Source organism: Drosophila suzukii, chromosome 3, assembly GCF_043229965.1.
Source record: "Drosophila suzukii chromosome 3, CBGP_Dsuzu_IsoJpt1.0, whole genome shotgun sequence".
Classification (NCBI taxonomy): domain Eukaryota; kingdom Metazoa; phylum Arthropoda; class Insecta; order Diptera; family Drosophilidae; genus Drosophila; species Drosophila suzukii.
The window spans coordinates 10,470,964-10,492,634 of record NC_092082.1 but is presented as its reverse complement, the minus strand read 5'-3'; the positions used below and the strand labels follow the sequence as shown (position 1 = coordinate 10,492,634).

General features: G+C 38.3%; 1 protein-coding gene across 3 annotated transcripts; it reads left to right on the top strand.

The window, feature by feature from the left end:
• Positions 1-386: 386 nt before the first annotated feature.
• Positions 387-21,628, top strand: Tsp66E (Tetraspanin 66E). Of its 3 annotated transcripts, none has more exons than XM_017078355.4 (7): positions 387-491; positions 882-967; positions 15,080-15,197; positions 15,683-15,781; positions 17,039-17,167; positions 19,926-20,285; positions 20,346-21,628. In XM_017078355.4, exons 3-7 carry the CDS (start codon positions 15,132-15,134, stop codon positions 20,493-20,495), a joined length of 804 nt encoding a protein of 267 aa, XP_016933844.2. In that variant the 5' UTR covers positions 387-491; positions 882-967; positions 15,080-15,131; the 3' UTR covers positions 20,496-21,628. The 3 variants fall into 3 exon arrangements, with proteins under 3 accessions (XP_016933844.2, XP_016933841.2, XP_016933842.2); XM_017078352.4 differs by having other exon boundaries at positions 430-620; XM_017078353.4 differs by having other exon boundaries at positions 430-646.
• Positions 21,629-21,671: the final 43 nt, after the last annotated feature.

Sequence of the window (21,671 nt, the reverse complement as noted above, 5' to 3'; positions counted from 1 at the left end):
ATACAGATACATTTAATAAAATTTGGAAAAGGTTTTTTTATATTTAAAGCGTTAAGTAAAGAAATTTTTTAATTGTATATGAATCACCATGTTTCTCAAACTCTAAAATATAATAAAAATCCATTTATGAAAGATTACGGATGCAATAAATAATAGATAATAATAATAATAAAATTAATAATAATAAAAAATTAAAATGCAAAATAGGTAATATATTTTGTCAAAGGGCACTATGGGGTTAAGATACCACTTAATTCCAGCCATCTGGCAACGGTGAAAAGCTTCCAATTTGACTTTTACTGGTTTCTGGCGAGCCGTGCTTTCAGCCGGAGCAACCTGCTTTCCGCGCATGTATTGGTGGTGGCTGTGGCAGTGGCGAGCAGCTCGGCAGCTCAAAAGCGAAAACGGAAAAACGGCTTCAGTTCGAAAGCACGCTTCCAAGCAGACGGTCGCCGTTTCCGATTCGATTCAGAGTGCTGAGTGAGTGACGAGTGAGTTGGGATTTAAGCCACGATTCGAGTCGAGTGCCGAGTGCAGCTATCGTGGTCGGTGCCCTGGAAGCAAGAGCCTCCGCACACACACCCTACGCTCTCTTCTCGGACCCCAGTTTTAAGCCATCGGTGCGTCTCTATCTGGATTTCGCTGTGTGCGTGATTTTGTGTATAATTTTTTGCGCGCGCTCAATCAAAACAGTGCTGCGTACTCCCCGTTTACTTACTGGTAGTCCCCAGCATCAACAATATTTACCAGCCACTGCCACACAAACATAACTCAGCCCACTCCCTATAAAGAAGAGAAATAATAATACTAAAAGTGTTGTGCTTCTTTTTTGCTCTACCAAAGTTCTCAAATATATTCAAATATTACCGGAATCATTGCAGTTTTTGATACATCCAGTGGGTCGTAAATCTTCGACGAACCATAAATTATTAAACAGCTCGCTACGCAGCGTGCTCATATTTTACAGGTAAGTTTTTTGTCTTAGTTTTTGGGAGTGCGCATATTTCTGAAAAAAAAAGATATACGAAAAACATATACGAAATAAGCACAGCGAGTGCTACTGTTCCCAGAGAAAAGCCACCAGCCCACCGAAAAACCACCCACCACCACCCACGCCCCTGGGATTCCCATCATCATCCGGGCCCAGCCCTCGACCATCCGCTTTGTTGATACGCACACACTTTTTGCGTCGCTCCCGCTCCTGATATTCCTCCCCAACCGCCCCCTTTTTTTGATTGCTGATGCTGGAGCCCCCACTCCGCTCCTGGATTCCCTTTTGCGCTCCTGGCCTCGTGTACCGTTGCCTTTTGGGGCCGCTGCCCTGGCATCTGTGCCACTTTTCAATTGCGCGGCCTTTCTTTATGTTTATCACTAATTCTACCTTGCCTCTCCAATCGGGACACGGCGAAAAAAATAGTATACCTGGTACTTTTTGGTTTCTAATGGGATCCTAGTTTTGAAGTACCAACTTGGCAAAACTTTTTGAGGATAGAAAACTTCAAAAAACTTTCAGTTTTAATCCTACTTAAGGTTCTGAATCCGGAATAAATATCTTAACCTTGTTTTTCTAACATAATGGGACCTTGTCCAAGTATATTACTAAGAAAATAACATTATTTTAAGTTTTTTCAATAGAAACCAGATGTTTGCTTGTGAATTCTCAAAGGTATTGGAACTATTTCGAAACTTATAGTATATATGTACAATGTACATGAAAGTTAGGTATGACCAAGTTTCCATTTGTAAGATTGTAATATATGTATATTAAAGTACGACTGGTTTTAAGGCGGTATATTATCTCCATCTTCAGTTTCTGTAATTATCATCTTAGTTATATTAATTATTTTTCAATGTGTACCTGCAGTGAAAGGTTCCCGTTTGCAGTTCCCTCTCTATAGAGCCGCCTGTCTCCCGTTCCTTTTGTTGTGGAGTGTGTAAATTTTTGTGCAATTTCTTTACCTCCACCGCCATTCGCTTTTTGATCTTGAAAACATGCTGACTCCGGGTTCTCTCCCCTCAAAAGCAACCTGTCCGCTCCACGAGAGTTACGAACAAGTTTGTCAGGAAAACCAATAAAGCAAGTAGAATTGCTTATTGGAAATGAGCAAAGAACGAGACGAAGACAGCGATGTAAAGAGAAAGAGGGAGAGAGAGCGAAAGAGCAAAATCCCACAAATCTCGTATTTGATATCGCTCTAAATGGGGGAATGGGGCTACGAGGCTGATTATGATTACTTTCCAGAACCAGAACCGCAGACTCACTTTTATTTCGTTAGTTTATGCTCTCGCCAAATTACCAATTTAATTACTTGAAAATGTTTAGCTCTGCACGGAAATGGGAAAAATTATATAAACGTTACGTGACTGTAAATTTATGTTTGATATTAATCTCTTAATCAGTCTGACAACAGCCTGCAAAAGTAACATTTAAAGGGGTGAAAAGAGTGCAATTTTATTCCACTAATGTAGTAAATTAAATCAAAACCTGAAATTGAGCGTGCAAAATTAATTGCTCGCATAGGTTATAAATTGGTTCCAAAAACGTGTTATAAAAATCTGTTTCAGTTTGACAATTAAACAACAAATATTTTACAAATTCCACTTATTATTCGGAAAAAAAGCCGCTAGCATTGTTGACATTTTATGAATTATTTAAACGTCCTTTAAAATGCAAAAGAAATTAAATATTTAAAGCTTGTTGAAGTCGAGAATGCCAGGGGAATTTATTTAAAAAGGCAAAGAAAATAAGGCAAAACATTCATTTTAATTTGCAATGAGTTAGCAGAGAAATTCAAAAATACTTGTCAGGTTATTTTGTAGTAGTATAATCCAATTTGGAGGTTATTCGGACAATATCAATAGAACTAATAACTTTATCACAATACTTATTCGAATACTCTCTAGGAATAGGTTATTAATTTCTAAATTCTTTCTCCAATGATAGTTTCATAGCCATTTTTTCTTAGGACTTGCCGGAATATCTTCAGCATTTGCATTTAGCATCTTATCACCCCGTTCAAATCTCCTTTCCTTAGGGCTATGGAAAAGCACCTGCCAATGGCGGGTGAGTAATTGGCTTAAAAGTGGCTCTCCCAGCTTCCTATCGCGTAGATAAATGGAAATCCAAAGGGTACCAAATCACAGAAACTATAGCCCAAGCAGGTGATGAGCTAAAAACTTGTAAAGATGCTAGCAGCTGCACCTGCAACTGAGTGCCACAAAAGTTGGGCAAACATTTGAGTAGGGATTTTTCTATTGGCTCGAATCGAAGGCGTGACAAAACGATTCACAGCACTACGAAAACCGTTAACCGTGTTGGCCAAGTCGAACCCGTTTTTGGCGCACAGAACTCGGTCTAAAGAGTTGGCCAAACTTTCCATTGGGAAATCGCAGGTGAGCGCACGCTAATGCACAGCCAAAAGGCAATAACTCAATTGGCAAATATCCGCAGCAGTCGCAGAACCATGAAGCTGACTTGCCGAAATGTGCAACATAACTCAATTAGTGGAATAGGAATAAGAGCAGTTTGTCGAAATAAGCGCCTCAGCGAGCATGAAATTGGCCCAAAGGCCAATGGATTTATCATATATAGAGTATACCCCTGGATCCATATAGACCAGACCTCCGACTCTTTTAGCCCCCAAAAACTTGATGTTTAACGACTCTTTCATGCGGCGCTCCAAGGTGAACGGGCCACCCTGAACAGGGCCGAACTGGACAGTATCTTTCAGTTGTATCTGTATCTGTAAATGTATCTGCAAGTCCACTAAAACGTATCTGCATCGGGTTACGTGTTGCGCATGCGTTGTCTCTGCATATTTTATGGTAATACGAACTTGATCCACTCGCCGCCTTGGACTTTCACACACAACATATGTACACATATCCACCCTCGAATGGTGTTCTTCGCTGGTCTGGTGGAATTTCCCACAACCATCTTGCGTTACAAGGGGCTTTCTGTTTGTGGCTCGAATTACGGCGGCAAGTTCATTGCTTCTCAGTGCCCAGTGGTCACTGGCAATTAAAATCAAGCCAGCAATTCTTCACCCGGCAACACTTCATTCCAGCATTAGATCTCCGCCTCTTTGGCTCAAATTGCCTGCACTTTCAGCGGAAACACCAGACAACCCAGGCAACCCAACTACACATATTTCGAATGGCAGTCCCACTGTGATTTGCGGCAATTGTCCAGCCATCTGGTTGACCGACCACCGACCACCGACCATCGACCATCTACCATCCGCCTTGGGCCTGGGATACTTAATCGCCCTGGCTATATCTGCGGCTTTCCATTCCGATCGATTGGATGCTGGTTACTTTGTCATTGTCTCAATGCAACAATGGTAAATCCCAGGCAAAGTCCCTAGCTGGCCATTTCGCAAACGTTTCTATCGGCAAAGCAAACTGTCATTGATTTAAGTTAATTAAAAACTTAAAGTCAGCCAGTTGGAGCTCTAGAAAGAGAGGGAAAACTAATCGCGTTACAGAGTAAAGAAAAGTAAGATTTAAGTCGCATTTTCTGTGGTCTATTTTTAAACAGGTGTTATGAGAAAATTTCAAAACGATATTATTAATTTGATAGGCCAATAACAGCTTAACACTGAAATGAAAAGTTATTAATTGAGGCATTATATTTTGTAAAACTTGTACTTAAAATTAATCTGGGACTTAAAAATAGTGAAGTAAAGGTTAGAAAGTAATACTACATTGGGCTAAATTAGGCACCCAAAGCAAAGATCAAATAAAAAGAAAATTTTCTTACGAAAACCAAGAGAAAATCTTCTTATGTCATTGTCATGTCTGTCTTTTGAGCATATACATATAGGTGGTTAATTCAAAATCCTTTCTCGAAGCCCTTGGCAATTTTCCCATCGGTATCTCTTTGTCCCATTTACTCATTTCTTATGCCCAGCAGGTGCACAGAAACATAAGTATTTCCCCGACACATGATTAATGAACCGAAACTAGTAATAACGCATTGTTCGGGAAGCCAAAAATAAAATAAAGCGGACTGTAAAAATGTTTACTTTCGCAAGCCATGAAAATCTCCAGACGGCAGCAAAAAGATTGTGACGATTGCGCAATTGGAAATGCGTAACTTTGATTTCTGGACTTGATTGAGGGGACGAAGAAAGTAAGGGGTACCAGCAATTAACGCAGTTACCCACTTTAATCGCAGCTCGCCCACCGAACTCGGAAGCCTCCAATCATCAGATACATAATGTTTTCATTTGTGTTAACCATTTTTAATTGATTGAAATGTCGACGTGGACCGAGTGTGCGTCTTAAGTTCATTTTGAAATCATGTTTACCTTTTCGTTTGACTGTTTTTTATTTTTTTTCTTTTTGGAAAAGAAAACAAAAGTGAAAGTCCAAATATGCAAGGCGACGTGCTGCTGCAACAATGCATATTAATTTTTGTATTTTGTTTTTATTTTTGTGATGGCACGCCTCTGGGTGTTTTTTGGAATTTTCTTTGCTTCGCATATGCAAAGCGATTAACGTTGGCAATTGTTTAACAATTTTCACCCCACCTCCTTTGCCAAATACTCATGCTTGGCTCAAAAGAAGTAGGCAAAGGTTTACTTTAGTTGTTGCCTTTATTTTTTTGGCTTTTTAGCTGATGCAATTGGTCTATTACACAGCATGTGGAAGCGGACAAGTTTCTGGGATATACAAAGCACAGCAGGTGGCTGGGCGATTTGGCTGGGTATTTTATTTTGGACTCTAGAGTAGCGGTTCAGTTTGCTTATTTGGCCAAGTTTTATTTGCCATCAATTCGAACTAGACAGACCGATTGCATAAGTTTGTTTTAAGGCCCGAAAGTTTCGGTATGTGGAGTACGCATTTTATGGATACATATACGGTGCAGATACCACTTTTCAACCCTTCACCACTTTATTTAGCAAGTAAACTAAGGAGATAACTTAACTATCAAGGAAGTGTTGAAGTTTTAATCCATATAAAGATTTTTTCCGATAAGTAACCTCTAAAATATCTAACTTCGGTTATTTTAATTTATTTAGATTTATTTAGATAACAAATCTCGACAATTATCAATATAAATATCAAAATGTTTAAACAAAATGTAAGTAAACTACTTTACTTTGTATTTCCTTAAGACTGTATGTTAATGTTGATGAAAATGTACTATAATTATATTCATTTTAAATGTATGACCATGTCGTGATAAAAGAATAGAACCAAGTCTTCTGGCTTCTCAAGCTTCCCTCAGTCCGAAGTAAAAAGGGGCCTAAGTTATTACCTCATCTCACAGAAACTATAAAGAATATTCAATCTGAGGCATAAATCGTAAATGCAGATTATATCAACAAAGATAAGTGCAGCCCTTTTTCGCTGGCCCCTTGGTTTTGGTTCTCACATTCCGGGAAGGCCTACAGGAAGTAGCAAGTCCGTGTCTCCATTATTAGATAAGTTGCACTGTAGCCGGGTCTGGGGGAGGGTCTGAAACTACGGACGTCATCAAAAAACTTCCCACATAAATTTATCCCAGCTCTGGCTGGCTCTGGATATATGCGCGTATACCCCATACTCTCGCCGAGCGATGCGATATTTCATAGTTGCATAGGCGGTGGCAGGCATTTTTTTTTCTTTTTATTTGCACTCCCATGCGTTTGGGAGTAGCATGTGTATCTACACTTTTCAACCGCTCTGAAATGAACCGAACCGCACCAAACGCAACTGAACCGAACTGAAATGCAACGAAATGAAGTTAAAAACTTGCCCCACAGCCGAATGAGTGAGCTTGCTAAATATCGAATGAGAAGCATTGATTGCATTGCATATTGCCAAATGGTAAATTGTGAATCGTCTTGGCCAACAGCACACAAAGTTAAAGGAAAATTATCTTTCTTTGTGACTGTGTGTTGTTTGCAGGAGGAAGTGCCAAAGGTTGTGAATGTGAAAGTTGAGCTCAGCTCAGCCAAAGGAGAGGCGCATTAGCCGCAAGTTAAGCGCATTGAACTTGGCCCCTGTGGGGGTCCAAAAGAAAGTTAAATAAGTTAAGTAATCCCAGAGACAGCGCACGATCCTCGGTTTTCACACTTAAGCTTGCGTGTGGATGCAACTGTCGCTGGAAAAAAAAAACATTCATATCTGCCAGATACTTATTTCATTTAAACATATGAAAGGTAATGTGTGAGAGCCACTGCTGCTCGTTAAAAGGCCGCAATTTGCGCCCCGTGACTCGAAATGGGTATTATCTAAATCTGGGGGCACCTTAATGCCCCATGAATCTCCGCTTCACCTCGGAACTAAGCATCTGTTTAGCTTGTAGTCCGCCCACGCAGAAAATGGTTGCCGAAAAGGGGTAATTGTCTGTGGTGGTGGACACCCCGCAACTTTAATGGAAATTTATTTGCATCTGTTATGAATTGAAGTGACAGCGGGCGTTGGTTATGTTTTGTCTCTCGAATGCAGGAAATCGTCGCTCCACGCGGCACACACGGCGTATGTGTAATCTCGCCATAACAATGGCTCATGAACTCTCAATTGGAAAACAACAAAAATTGGTTAATATATAGGGACTGTCTGTTAAATAGCACAATTGGAGTGGGATTGTTTTATTTAAAGCGGGAATGGAATATAGGAAGTCTACAATGTAGACTATACTTGTGAATGGGGTTTTCATTAATTAAGAGATACATAAATGCTTAAATTATTATCTGGGAAATAACTCCACAAGAAAATATTTCTGATAAAAATACAAAGCTAAAGAACGATACGAGTACATTATGTTATTTTTAAAGATCAGTTAATTTACTATACAGCTTAATTTAATTTAACAAATATACGAAAAATTTAAGAATAACAAAATGTATTCTCTCCCTCTTCAAGATCTTCCAAAATAAACCACCATAAGAACCATCTGAGGTCTGTCATTCCTGCCAGCTGATTTATATGCATGGGTTATATAACTTGGCTCCCATTATTATTCCAAACTTTTGTATTTTCCTCCAACTTTGATTTGACTTTGCCGCCTCTTTCAGCCTTTGTTTATCTTTGTCGAAACGCCTCATTATGCTATGCAAACAGAGAAGATTTAAAGCATTTCATCAGTTTATTTTATTGATGAAAAGTGAAAAAAACCAGTAATAATAAACCAGAAAGGAGGAGGCAGCTAGGCACAGACAAAGGCAAATCATTTGCCAGCTCATTATGGGCTAAATAAATGTAAGTGTGTCAACCTCGTTCAAGCTCTGTAATTCAGACTGACAGCTACAGATACAGATACTCGTACAGCCACATCTACAGATACAGATATAGTACATTACCCGTCTTGCAGCTTAACTGGAGCAATGAGCAATAATAAACCAAAAAGCCAGAGACATTGAACGAATTCTGGTTCTGAGCATTTCACTTTTTAAAACGAAAAAAAAAGAAACTGAATAATTAAAAAGAAAAAATTAATAAAGAACTGGAGTGGATTGCTCGAGGGCGGGGAACCTACTCAATTAAGTAAAAATATATGTATATGCAAAGTTTCTTTTCTTTGTCCACAACGCTGGTAATTGGCCCCAAATAGTTTCATTTTACCCGTCCCCCCATTTAATATTTACCTTAAAGTAGGTCAGTGTCTGAAATGTTATTCGACTTCTCGCGTTCTTGACAAAAATTTGATGCATAAGCGAAAACATTTGGGTGGGTCAAATAATTTACTTTGAGAGTAGAAAAAGCTCTAGTTACAATGTTTGATATTAAATTCTTTCAACATTTTAAATTTCTCATCTTGTTATCAAAAATGAATGAAGAATTTCTTTTTTGGTTAGATAACATCCAATCATTTTTATGGAATGTCACTATCATAAATTCTTTTATCACAAATATTGAATGAAGTCTGCAAGTCTAACAAAATTTGCATTCTATCAGGCATCTCCCTCAAAAATCTTTGCCAAATTAAATTATGGCGCACAAAGTTCATTAATTTTTTGACATTCTCTGATTAATATCGTTCAGCAAATTGAAGTTTTGACATTTTACCTATTTCACAGAAAAGTTGTCAAAGCCATTTTGCATATCAACTCTTTCTACCGCTGTTTCGTAATCGAATCTAGAGTAAAACTTTTGAAAATTTCCTCAGCCAACTAGAAATAAATTCGCAAAAATGTATCGCATAACTCTGCTAAATGGCCAGACTTGTCTGGGTCTCTCGTGGCCGGTTGGCTTTTAGCTCGTTGGCTGGTTCGTTGGTGACAACCCGCCGGCCTGGCTACCAGATCTGTGTTCTACACTGTAGAAAAAATATAAATGAACTAACAGAAATTAAATAAAATGTGACCTGTTGTAGTTAATGTTTAAAAAGTTTAATCTGAATTGGTATTTTACCTAAGTCCTTAAATTTTACGTAAATGTTTTACCAAGTAACCGTTAAATACTTATGATATATTTTTAAAAAGTTCCTGTAGGTTTATTTCAATTAAATTATTTATTGTAAAGCCAAGGAATCCTATCAAATCTTTTGTTACTCCCAAATAAAAAGTTATTAAAGTCACTTGATTTTTACGGTTTTTAAAAAACTGTGAAGACATGAAAACGGTTTTAGAATTTGAAAAAATATTTAGAAAATGTCACAACTTAAAAATGTAAATCTCTCAATATCCATTGATTTAACATATACAGATCTTATATTTTTATAGATTATGGAGAGTTGTGTCGGGTAACTTTAAAACTTTTTTCCAGTGTGACTGCTCTCGTAACAGCAGTGGGCGGCGGGGGGCGTGGCCAGGGGAATTGGGATTGGGGCGTTTGGCACATGGGCCAAAGCAAACCAAACGAAGCTGTCAGGTGTTAAATTGGCAAGCCATCAAATGGCAGCAAACATGGCAACAAACATCGCCGGGGCGAAGACCATTGACCTAAAAATACAAAAAAAGTAGCGGAGTCAGACAAAGGTGCCTACTCTTCAACTCGAAGACCTCAGACAGGGGCTGGGTTTTCGACTTCGTCTCGTGCCGGAGCCCACTAATTATGTCAAATTAACGCACTTCATGTTATTATATAAGCAAACTAACGAAAAACTAACAGACGGAGTTGAATGACTCTATGGAGCGAAAAATGAAATTAACAAAACTCAATTTATACCTCATTCAATTAGCCTTATGTGAGGAGACTCATTTAATTAAACCACTTCAAGGTATAATATTTGCCTGGGTCCTGTTGTAAATTCTGGCTTCGTGCCTTTATGTAAATTTCAAATTTTGCCGCTCCAAAGGCTAACCAAGTTATTTGCCCGGCTTTTCTTGTTTTGCGTTATATTTGCATTAATTAAGCGAAATTTATAAATAAATTGATTGTGTGGCTCGTGCGCGGCAGCGAAAAATATCAAAAGCAAAAACAAGAGCTTCAAAATTGCGCTATATTTTGCTCAATTAATGGATTTTATTCCAGTTGGATAAGTTCGGGTTTAAAGCCTTTTTTATAGGGGACACAAATTTAGCAATCAACGAGGCAAAAAAATGGTTGGGTCAACAAAATAAATAAATAAATACATTTTTTTGCAAGGGACATTAGTTAACATAATACATATGGATTTTGTTCGCTTGGAAAATAGGACAAACCACAATTTGGCCTCATTAATTTTTAATTTAAATGTTGAATGCTTAATAAAATTGTTAGTATTTTGTAAAATTAAATGTGCAGCCTATTTCGGGTAAATTCTTATGTACAATTAGTTTTGTTTGCATTGATACAATATTTGCCATCGCTGATAATCATGATTTATTAAGCTCGAAATGGCATATTTTGAAATATAGACAAGCTTTGAATAAATTGATTAATTAAGGAAAACCTGTTGAAATATAAGTACTCCAGGAAAATATTAACACCATAATAATCTGATGAGCTGATAGCATATTTAGCTTCAAGTAAAAAACTGGAAATATAAAGGACTCCTAGAATACTTAAGTATTTAAATAGTGATTTAATTAAATATGTTATTATCCGATCAAGCATATTTTATCAAGCACCCCAAGCAGATTTAGGCATTAAAATGCCTCTTAGCTCAGCCATTTAAGACTAAGTAGTTCCCACACACCAGGCAACTTGAAATCCACTCTCATATGCATACTTAAGATCTTGAGGGAACGGGTGGATGGGTGTTCCTCAGCCTGAGCCACCCACCTGCATTTAAGTACTGTTTGGAGAGTGCGGTGACCCAATTGAGGCTTATTACTCCATAATTTAATTACCCATCTGGGGAGTTTTGGGTGGGGGAAACCGCAGCTATAAAGATGAGCTACGGCGAACAGAGAATTTCTCACGCTTTGACAGATAGAAAAGTGGTTCTGTGGTTCTGTGGCACTTTTGGTTTCCAGCGTGATGAGTTTTCCCTCAACACACATTTCCCATTTTCCCATCTCCAGAGACCAGCCAGCCAATCAAATCAGAATCGAAGTGGCAAGAAAAATGGGAAACAGAAAGCATTGGCAATAAATAAAATTTCTAAATTCTTGGCAAGCCAGCGAACGTGACAAGTGTGAGTACACACACATGGTTGTGTGAGAGTGCAACTGGGATTGGAATGGGGAAATAACATCTATCTCATCGCTCGAAAAGTTATGGCCAAAGGTTTTGACAGCCTTTTCGGTTCAAGCGCAGCTCTTGTCTCCTCTTAACTTTTTTTTTTTTGTGTTGTGCCCCTTAACTTTTTTTTAATTAATACAAGTTACGACTTTCTTTAACCCATTTTGACGTCGACCTGCTGCAGAAGAAAAAAAAGAGTCGGTTGGCACAACCATAAAATGACTTCCAGTCTCACAATTGAGACCCGCTCGAATTTCCTTTTTGCAATGGAAAATGCTTTAATCACCGCCACGATGCCGAAAAAATGTGCATTGTTTGGAGAGCTGTCGGGCTCCCTAGACTTCCACTTCCACAGCAGCCGGTGAAACAAAACTTTCTATGGTTAAAAAATGCTGTACGAGCATGTGCAAGCATTTAATTACGCAAATAATAAACAAAGACCGTATCAAAATCCGAATGCAAGTCAGCTGCAAAGCCCATAAATTTGCAATTTATTTGGCGGATTTTCTGCCATTTTTTATTATATTTATTGCTACGGGTATATATATATGAAAAAGCTTTGAACGACATGTAAATCGATCTCTGCCCACAAGGAAAAATATTATTTTACCTGTATAAAGCACTCGTGCCAGCCCACGAATATATTCAATAATCTAGTTTATAATAAATTCTACCTGATAGTATCTAGTATTTTGGTTGGATTTTAGTTAGAACATTTTGTAATAATTTAATTTCAAATAAATTCTAGCTAAAAATAGTAAGACAGGTATTTTCATGAATTTAAAAAGACAGAAAAGTTCCTTAAACGTTCCCCCAAACAATATTAAAGCTAATTCATATTTGTTTTATGAGCATGTGATATTTTCTTCATTAGATATATGAGTTTGCTGCGTACACATGTGTCCAAAGTAGATCTCGAGACTTAATATTTGAGTTAGATGAAATGCTGATGCTGAGCTTGCTGAATTTTTGCCAATATTTTGCATGGGCTACTTGAAAGTTAATTACAAGATTTGGTCCCCTTCATGTGTGTGTGTTAGCCATGTAGCCAGGCATAAGTGTGTGTTTGGGCTAATGGCAAGCTTTTGAATTTTATATGGGCTCAGGGAAACGAGAAACCAGCAGTGGCGGCTTAGTGGGTGGCTGCTAGAAGCTTTTCCGCTTTTCCACTCAGACAGAGAATTAATTAAAGCTTAGAGTCGAACTGCAGCATTAATGAATAGATAAGGGCAAAGGTTGAATCGTTGTCAGATAAAATAAGAATCGAAGTTGTAAAAGAGTTGAATAAAGGTATCGTAAATATTCGTTAAATTAATGTAATTAAATTTTGATTTTAAAGATGAGAATGTACAGCTTTTGCCGGCAGTAGAGATATTTATTTCTTAATTATAGCATTTTTTAAGCTTTGGCTTTGCTTTGTTATCAAGCCAGCCGGTTTCGCTTTATGCAAATCGAAATCCCCTGGGATAATATTCAAATTAGAGTGCATATAAAAATACATTTTATAATACGACATCTCTGACTTTAAACCTCTGGCAAACAAATGACTTTAGCGTCAATATTCGTAAACAATACGGTGTTTTTGGGCTAAGCCCATATTATAAATTCAATGTCACAACCATTAAGCACTCTATGCACATCCGTTAGGCAGTCATTTGCATGCGCTATCAGCAGAAAATTTAAACTAATTTAAAGCCATAACGTCGTTCTATGTCTAAAACAATGGAAAAGCAATTAAAAATTTGATAAACTTTTGTCGAGTTGAAGGGTTTTGAGGGGAATGAAAAAGAAAAAGTAGGGAATGTGGTGCCCACATAAACTCGGCTTATGTGTGTATGTAAATGTGGGCCCCTAGAGCGTTTTGCATTCAAGTACTTCATGCACTCAGTACCTCAGTGGGTTAAAACCTAAGGTTGAAATAATAGCATTGGAATCAGTAAATATTTTTCACACATTTTTCAAACCTATCCGTTTCTTCCAACTACTTAATATGTGTTTTTAAGTATAAAATATACTTTGTTTTAGTAACATTTTCTAATAATCTTGTAAAACTGATTAAGTTTGGTAAAACCAATTTTGCATATTATTTGGTAATCTGAAATATTATCGAAGTGCTAAAAAATAAGGTCATACCATACTGGCCATTTTATAACAAGTTCGATCTAATATAATTTATAATTAATATTCCACTGAATATAACTGAAAAACGTTTAATTTACTATATTTTTACAAGGACAGCCATCTCTTAACTAACTTTATAGTCTAATGCGGTTGGCGCTGCCTTTATACACTTTGTTTAACCTGCTTAGCCAGTAAATTGACATCTTAAGTGCTACTTTTTTGACCGCGGCTGTGTGGGTGTGCGAACACAATTACATTTCGGCCAAAACATCATTAGGGGAGCATCGGGGGATGGGGTTCACAGCTTTTACCGGGCTCAAAGGGACCAGCAATAGAATGAGAACAAAATTGTTGGCAAGGAAAATGTTTGCCCGTCGCCGCGACTTGGCAACAGAACAGCATCGAAACTCGACTGAGAAACTGAGGGCTTAGCTCCGCTGCCGAGTGCTCTACTTTTCCAACTTCAATAGCTCGTGACATTGTTTGTGTGTATATATCTACATGCAAACATATATATTTACCCAAATAACTACGCACACATGTACAGCTGAGAACTTGGCTAAAACCAGCTGCCAGCAACAGCAGCATCTGAAAAGAAAAGTGCTAAGATGGGATGGTATGATATAGGGGGAAAAGCGGGAAAGCGGCAGGGAAGCTGTTCTACTGCTAATGAGAAAGTTTACGTGGAACGAGATGCTGGGAATTGAGATTCCCGCCGACTCAATGGATTAATGAATGAACGAAAGCTTGTAATTTAATTGAACAATTTTTTAGTTGCTCTCGAAATTACCATATCTTCTAATCTGATGACGGCAGGCGGTGTTTTGAGCATCTACCGTAATTAATATATATTTTGAAACCACTTACGACTTTTTAAGGAACTGGTTTATATGATCAAACAACATTTATAGACATATAAACTAAAATAGAGGTAACACTTTTTATAGTTACAAATTTTGAAAAAGGTGGTTCCATTATAAACAGTAGGATATTATGAACTAAAACAAATATAAACCAAAGCAATATATTTATATTTGGTTTAGGTGTTCTTGAATACATATTTCAAGGTATTTCAAATTGGGCTTTCTTTTTATCTGGAATATTTCCTGCTAAAGGCATTCTCTAATTTTTAACGGCCAACTTTACATGTTAATTTGTTAGGCACGGGGCACGTACAAACATGGTCGATAAGAAATGCAGCCTGGCTAGAAATACTTTTCTTGTTTGTTTACATTTCTTGGTAATATAGTTATTATGCCGCTCGTTTTTTTGTGACACTTTCTTTTTTGTGTGCTCTGCCCAACGAAGTGTGCGGCACTTAACATGAAATTAAGTAAATTAAGTAAAAATATTTTAATTCAATTAGAAACCTCACTCGCACGGTGCTAAAACGTGGAATTTCTCTTTGTCATTGCAGTTGAGAGAGCTCCGTGGAGGAAAACAGCCCCAAGATTTCGAAAACAACGAAAATGGTCTTCGACTGCGGAGTCTGGTGTGCAAAGTATTTGCTTTGCATATTCAATTTTATATTTTTCGTAAGTACATACATGAAGTAACACTATGGCTATAGCTGTGATTTATGCGCCGGGTGCATATGGTTTAAAGATATATTATTTGGCGATGGGTGCGTTTCGCTCATGTCATCCCATACCATCCCATCAAATTCCATTGCAACTCAATCAAGCAAATCTCTGCGCATGCGCATGCGCTGGTGCTTCGGCTTTTTCCCGCATTTTCAGCTCGGCGGCTCGACGGTTCATTGACTTTCAGCCGTCATATCATCATCATCATCCTCATCATCATCATCTTGATTGCCAAACCTCATCATCGGCATTTTTGAATGCAATCAACCTGGGCAGGCAACGTCATAATAATAACAATCATCAAAACTGCGTTTGCATGTCCAGCGGGGGGAATTGTGTTTTTGTGTTTTATGCTTTATGTTTCACTGTAAACACAGAAATAAGCGCTACCTGTACACACAGATATTTATGTTTAATTTTTTTATCGTCTTCTGCAGGTGCTAGGCACAATTATATTCGGCATCGGACTATGGCTGGCCGTGGACAAGCACTCGCTGATTGCTCTCCTCAAGTTGGTCGAGAGCGAGCGCATTGAGGTAAGACCAAGGGGTATCCAAAATCCCCCGTATACCAACACCAATCCCGCCCAACTCCGGGTGAAAGTGTTGCCGCGGAAACACCCCCTTCGAAAGCCCCAAGTAACCGCTGCATTCCACCATTCCAATTATAACGCAATTTATACGCAACCCATCGAAGTGTGTTATTCACATATCGAACTCATAGTAAATCAACCCCGAAATGTAGATCAACCTCACGTGCAGGTGTTCCCCAACAATCGCGGGCACTGGAACTATGATTATTAAACAAAATATAATTATATTGTAAACATTAATGTAGTTCGGGGGGGAAATGGCCAGAGTAAGGCACAAAAAAGCTAATCAAACTGCACGATGCATTGTGTTGACATACTGTCTAACCATAGGGGAAGGTTTTTAATGCCACTGTGTAATTGGGTTGAAATAATAGACTCCCCACTCTATATAAGGCACTAAAAAATACAATGGAATTGATAGTAGTGGAATATAGTAATTTAGAGAGCTTTAAAGGCGGAACTTTAAGATTTACCCAGTATTTCTTGAAATGTGTAAGTTATTAAGGGGTTTCCAAAATCAATAGTGAATTTAAAAACGCCTAGAAGATTTTATTACTAAAGTACCAATATCAAGACCAAAATAGGTTTTAAATTTTAAAAACACGTATACTTTATTCACAGTACCTTTTCCCTAACTTTGTAAAGTGTACATATCGTGGTTTAAAGCGGTAACACCCCCTCTCAAAGGGGACTTTAAGCTAATCCACACAAATAAACTTTTTCAACTAACCTAAAACTATGACAAATTCCATCAAAAGTTGCATGTTCAGCGTTAACTAAAGTTTGTATGGAACCCCCCATATACAATGTGCTATCTGACTGAGCGTAAAGGGTTTTTCGCTTCGGAAAAACAAATGAAAAGTGCATGTCCACACGGGGACTAATTGTGGGCTCACCTAGGATAAACATGCAGAAACTAATTGAGAAGCTTTACCAGGAACTATTTGTGTTGAAATATGCCATGGGTTGGTCAATGAACTTGCAGAGTGTAGTTATAGTAGCTTAAAAACGTTTATCTTAGATCTTTAAATTTGCCTGCGACAATTGGAGAAAATATGCGTATAATTCAATTACATGATTGAGGAAGACGACAATTTTTGGCCAGTTCAAAGTTTAATTACGTATACGCAGGGCAGACATCATCTGCAATTACCCACACATTTCTGACCATCTGTTTCTGTCCGCTTTGTTTTTATTGCAGCAATTTACACAGCCGCAGGCCATAGAGCAGCTGGCCTATGTGCTCCTCGTCATCGGAGCCGTCATGTTCTTCATGAGCTTCTTGGGCTATCTGGGGGCTATGCGCGAGTCCCGCTGTCTGCTGTCGACGGTAAGTGAACAGATCGAATGTATCGCATGTGGGTTAGAGGTGCGGACCCAGAGACAGTCCGTTTCAAAACAGAAAATCACTTACAGCCCTGGATTTCAGAGGGTTTTGGGGCTGCCTTTACTTATTCAATAGTTAAGTTAAATACATTTATGTTATAATAGGTAAAATGGTATAGAATAATACCCTTAAGTCCCTTACGTATTAAAAGTGGTATAATAACCTAATTTGAGTGACCGTAAAAATATAAACAAGACTGCTTATAAATGATTAAGACAAGGTTTTTCCGTTCAGTCGTTAACGAGTTTATGACTTGCGATTAATTAATTTTAATGATTCAATTGTGCACAAACTATTGAGCTAAATTTAAATTAAATGTAGTTATTTATTGGGATAATAAAATGTATTTTTACTTATAGGAACTAATTTAAAGATCTAACTTCAGTTAACTAACACTTTCAAATACAGAATAGTTCAATTAAAATGTTATCAAAACATGTACTCGGTACATATTACCGAGTAGTACTTAAACTAAAAGTCAAAGGTGGATCAAATGTAAAGTTAACAAGAAACCAATTTTAAATAACAATGATTTCTTGAGGAAAACTTGTTTGTTTTTCATTAGTGAGTACTACCTCCCTTACAGTACCGAAACGCATTGTCGTACACTTGCATTTCCCCTCCCAATCAATCAGTCCAATCAGATTTTTACGAGCTTGCATCATCGGATATATTGTAATGGTTGACAGACAGACACCGAAGATTCACTGCTCAGGGACTGGGATTCGATTTGAGCTGGCCGATTGCCAGCCGTTTGTTTGCATTTTCCACCGAAAAACTTTGCCGTTGAAGAGGATTTCCATTTGACTTTGACTCTTGGCTGGAAAAACCATTGAAGGCACTCGAGAGAAAGTTGTACATAGCCGGGTCTTGCTATAGGTAAATTATCATATATATATATATCGTATATATATAGATACAGACAGTCGTGTTTGAACGATTGGCTAAGCGGCAGCCCTCATGTGGTCTTGGCCCGGGTGTGAGTGGAATTGTAATTTCTCTGGACTAGAAGATAATTTACATTTGGCTGTAAGTGTCCAAGGGGGAAGGCGACGTCCCCGAGGGACTTTCTACGGTCGAGAGTGGCCACTCGGGGCGATTGCTGTAATTAATAAACTGTTTTATCACATTTACCTGCATTATTTACCCCGGACGCGCCCACATTTCAGGGCTTGGCCGGCTTTATTGCAGCGACAAACAGGTGGAATTCAATTTAGCTTGGTCACAAAGGGCAGGGGAATGTGCGATGGTGGCTCTGCGCATGCGCAGCGGTGCCGAACACGCGACCTGCATGCGACCCTCTTGGGTTTTGCACTTAAATTAGCCAAGGTCGTTCGCTTAACGCATCCCAAGGCCATTTCAAGCTCTTGGCATGGCTAACATGTCTTAGCATTGATTTTTTGTAGACTGTAATTTTAGGTAAAAAGACTGCAGGCACTCGCGCACCTAAACGCTTTCAAATCGCTACACTTGGCATGCAAACAAAGTGAGGCTGCTCTCCATAGGCCGCAATTCGGTGAGCTTGCATGTGTATCTGACAGATACTTTTGCGGGCGGCCACCACCGCCCACGATGGCTGAAATGAAATGCTGCCAGGCGTAACGGCCGCAACACAACCAGCCAAAACCGAGCATATCAGAGCAACGGATCAGGGTAGCAACCACAACGACAACGGCGGCGACAACATTAGCCAGGCACTCAGAAAAACGTATTCTATTAAATGAGGATATTGTTAGGAAAATTATACAGCTATTGTATCTGGAAAAATGATCGGAGAATTTGAAAAAAAAGTTACCGATCACAATTTTCTACAAAGTTCTTCTTTATATATAAGTCAAAACATCGTAAAACATATAGGAATATTAGTATCCACATTGTTCTTAATTGTTTTAGTAACTGAAAATGTCTTATAAAAATTTCATATTACAATTTTTTTATGTGCATTACTTAGGAAGAATAGTAGAATGAAAAACCGCAAGAGCTTTTTCGAAACATGCAACAAAACATCGAGAATTGACCTTCAGCATGTGTGCTGCATGCTGCGACCTCAGCCGCCCATCCGCCCAAACGCCCATCCCCCTAATCGCCATTTTCAACGTATCTGTATCCGTATCTATGTTGATTTCAGCGAGTGTGTGTTTGGGCCAAACTCACCACCAGCGGCGGGCAGGCCGACAAATGCTGCACATTTGGCTCAGGGTCAGATGACTAGATTTTTCTGCACGGCTCAAAAAGTGCCCAACGAATTGGGTCAACCGCGTGCGAGCATTATAAATAAACCTAGCAACCATAACAATAAATCATTGAATAAATTTATTATGTAATAATGAACGAATTTACATTTAAATATGAGGGCTATATTAAAGCTTGGAAATGGAAGTCGATTTCGTGGGCTTAGAAAATGTGCTAGGGCGTCAAAATAGATATATTAGCTTTAGTTTAATTCATATTATTAAAATAGGAAATATTTGAACATATTTTAAATAATGATATTAATAGCCATACGTTATTTTTAATTTTTACATTAAGTATACCTGGTATAAAGGGTTTATAAAGAGTTTTTCTTAAAGAGATCCTAAGTATTTAGAAACTTAAAGAAGTAATTTGGCTTTTTATAACCAAAAATTATTATACTATTAATGTTTCTTATCAAAAAGGTATAATTGATCCAAAATTAAATGAATATTTTCTGCCCTTGCAGTACGGAACCTTCTTGATCCTGTTGCTGGTGGCCGAGATCGTTGCCGGAGGACTGGGCGCATTCTTCAAGGACAAGGTTCGGGCCGAGAGCAAAAACTTCTTGCAGACGACTATCACCAGTTACTCGCTGGGCGAGAATGTGGATGCCACCTCCCTGATGTGGAACCAGCTGATGGGTAACTTTGGATGCTGTGGCATCAACGACTACCGCGACTTCGAGGCCTCGCCAGCGTGGGTTAGCGGCAAGGGTAACCGAACCATTCCGGATGCATGCTGCATCCTGAAGGATGTGACCAATCTGGTGCCACGCGACGAAGACTGTACAACCAATCCCAGCGACAGCAACAGTTTCTACAAGAAGGTAAGGGGAAAAGTAACTAGATAGAGATGATATCCAAGTTAAAATTTGATTTACTTATAGGGCTGCTACGAGGTCTTCACCGAATGGCTGATTCGACAACGCGAACTGATCATCGTGGCCATTGCGGTGGGCATTGTGCACCTGGTCCTCATCATTCTGGCCTTTGCCCTGTGCAAGGCCTTTGCCAAATACAACGACATGCGCCTGTAAATCCCCGATGACGAGGACAGCGGATGTTGTGACAGTTTTCAGAGTTAGCAAAGTAGACGTAGGAACGAGCCAAAACAGCAGGACAGTGAAGAGCGACGATCCCTCCTAGAACTCCCCCAAAAAAATAAAAAGAAATGAAAAATCAACGCCCTACCGAACACCGCGACGTGCTCAATGGAAACAAATTATAAAATGCATTTGCCGCATGGAACGGGACAGACACTTACACACGGTTTAATACAGCTCTACTCTAACAATAAGCTAAGATCATAGCCAGCATAATCCATTTACCGATAATATTCAAGAATATCTAACACGAAAAGTTGCTCAATGTTTTGCCAGCAATGAGATCGAGGAAGGTTTTACGAATGAAACTCACACTTGGAATATTTATTTGTAAATCTGTTTTGATAGCAGTTTTAGTTGTTAAGTAGTAAACTACGATATGCGTAATATTGTAACTATTTTTCTTAGTCTATTATGATTTTGTTATGCAATCAGGCATTCGAGAACCACTCAAAAACATCACAGAAACCACATAAATTAAGGCGAAAGACGACACGCGAATATTTTGAGATTGAGCGAACCATGAAATCAATTTTGAAAGATAACTTTTAACGAGGCATGAGTTTGGATGCCGCAGGAAGCATTACGCCCATTAAAATACAAGCATGCATATATACAAGTATCGATTGAAAAAGATAAAAACATAAAACAAAAATGAAATGGCATTGACATTGTACTAGTATGTGTATTAGTTGGTAAGTCTCTAACCATAAGTTGTAACTTTAGTTGTTTTTGCTATGGCTATCTTCGAGTTTTTAACTACACATGCCGGGGCAAGAGACGTCGTGTCCCGGCTCTTTTGTTAAAAATGAATGTTGTACATTTTTGAATTCTATATATACATATATAACTATTATTAATGCATATTATATACACGTATGTCTGTAGTTTACTTAATGTACTTTTTGGAAACAGCGCAATGAACAGTCGTAAATCGAACGCATAAAAGCATTAAACAAAAACACATAAAAACGATAAATTCCCCAAGAACGCGAAGCAAAAACCCCATTTAAAGATGTACATTTCTGAACGTGAATGAAAAAGTAATTAAAATAAAGAAAAATAAATCAACTTAGAAAGTGTTTCATTTGGTCAAAATCCAAATTTACT

Coding starts and splice junctions, on each gene's coding strand:
- Tsp66E (XM_017078355.4), top strand. CDS start 15,132: ATGGTCTTCGACTGCGGAGTCTGGTGTGCAAAGTATTTGCTTTGCATA. Junction 15,782..17,038: donor TCGAGAGCGAGCGCATTGAG/GTAAGACCAAGG, acceptor TTTTTATTGCAG/CAATTTACACAGCCGCAGGC. Junction 20,286..20,345: donor GCAACAGTTTCTACAAGAAG/GTAAGGGGAAAA, acceptor ATTTACTTATAG/GGCTGCTACGAGGTCTTCAC.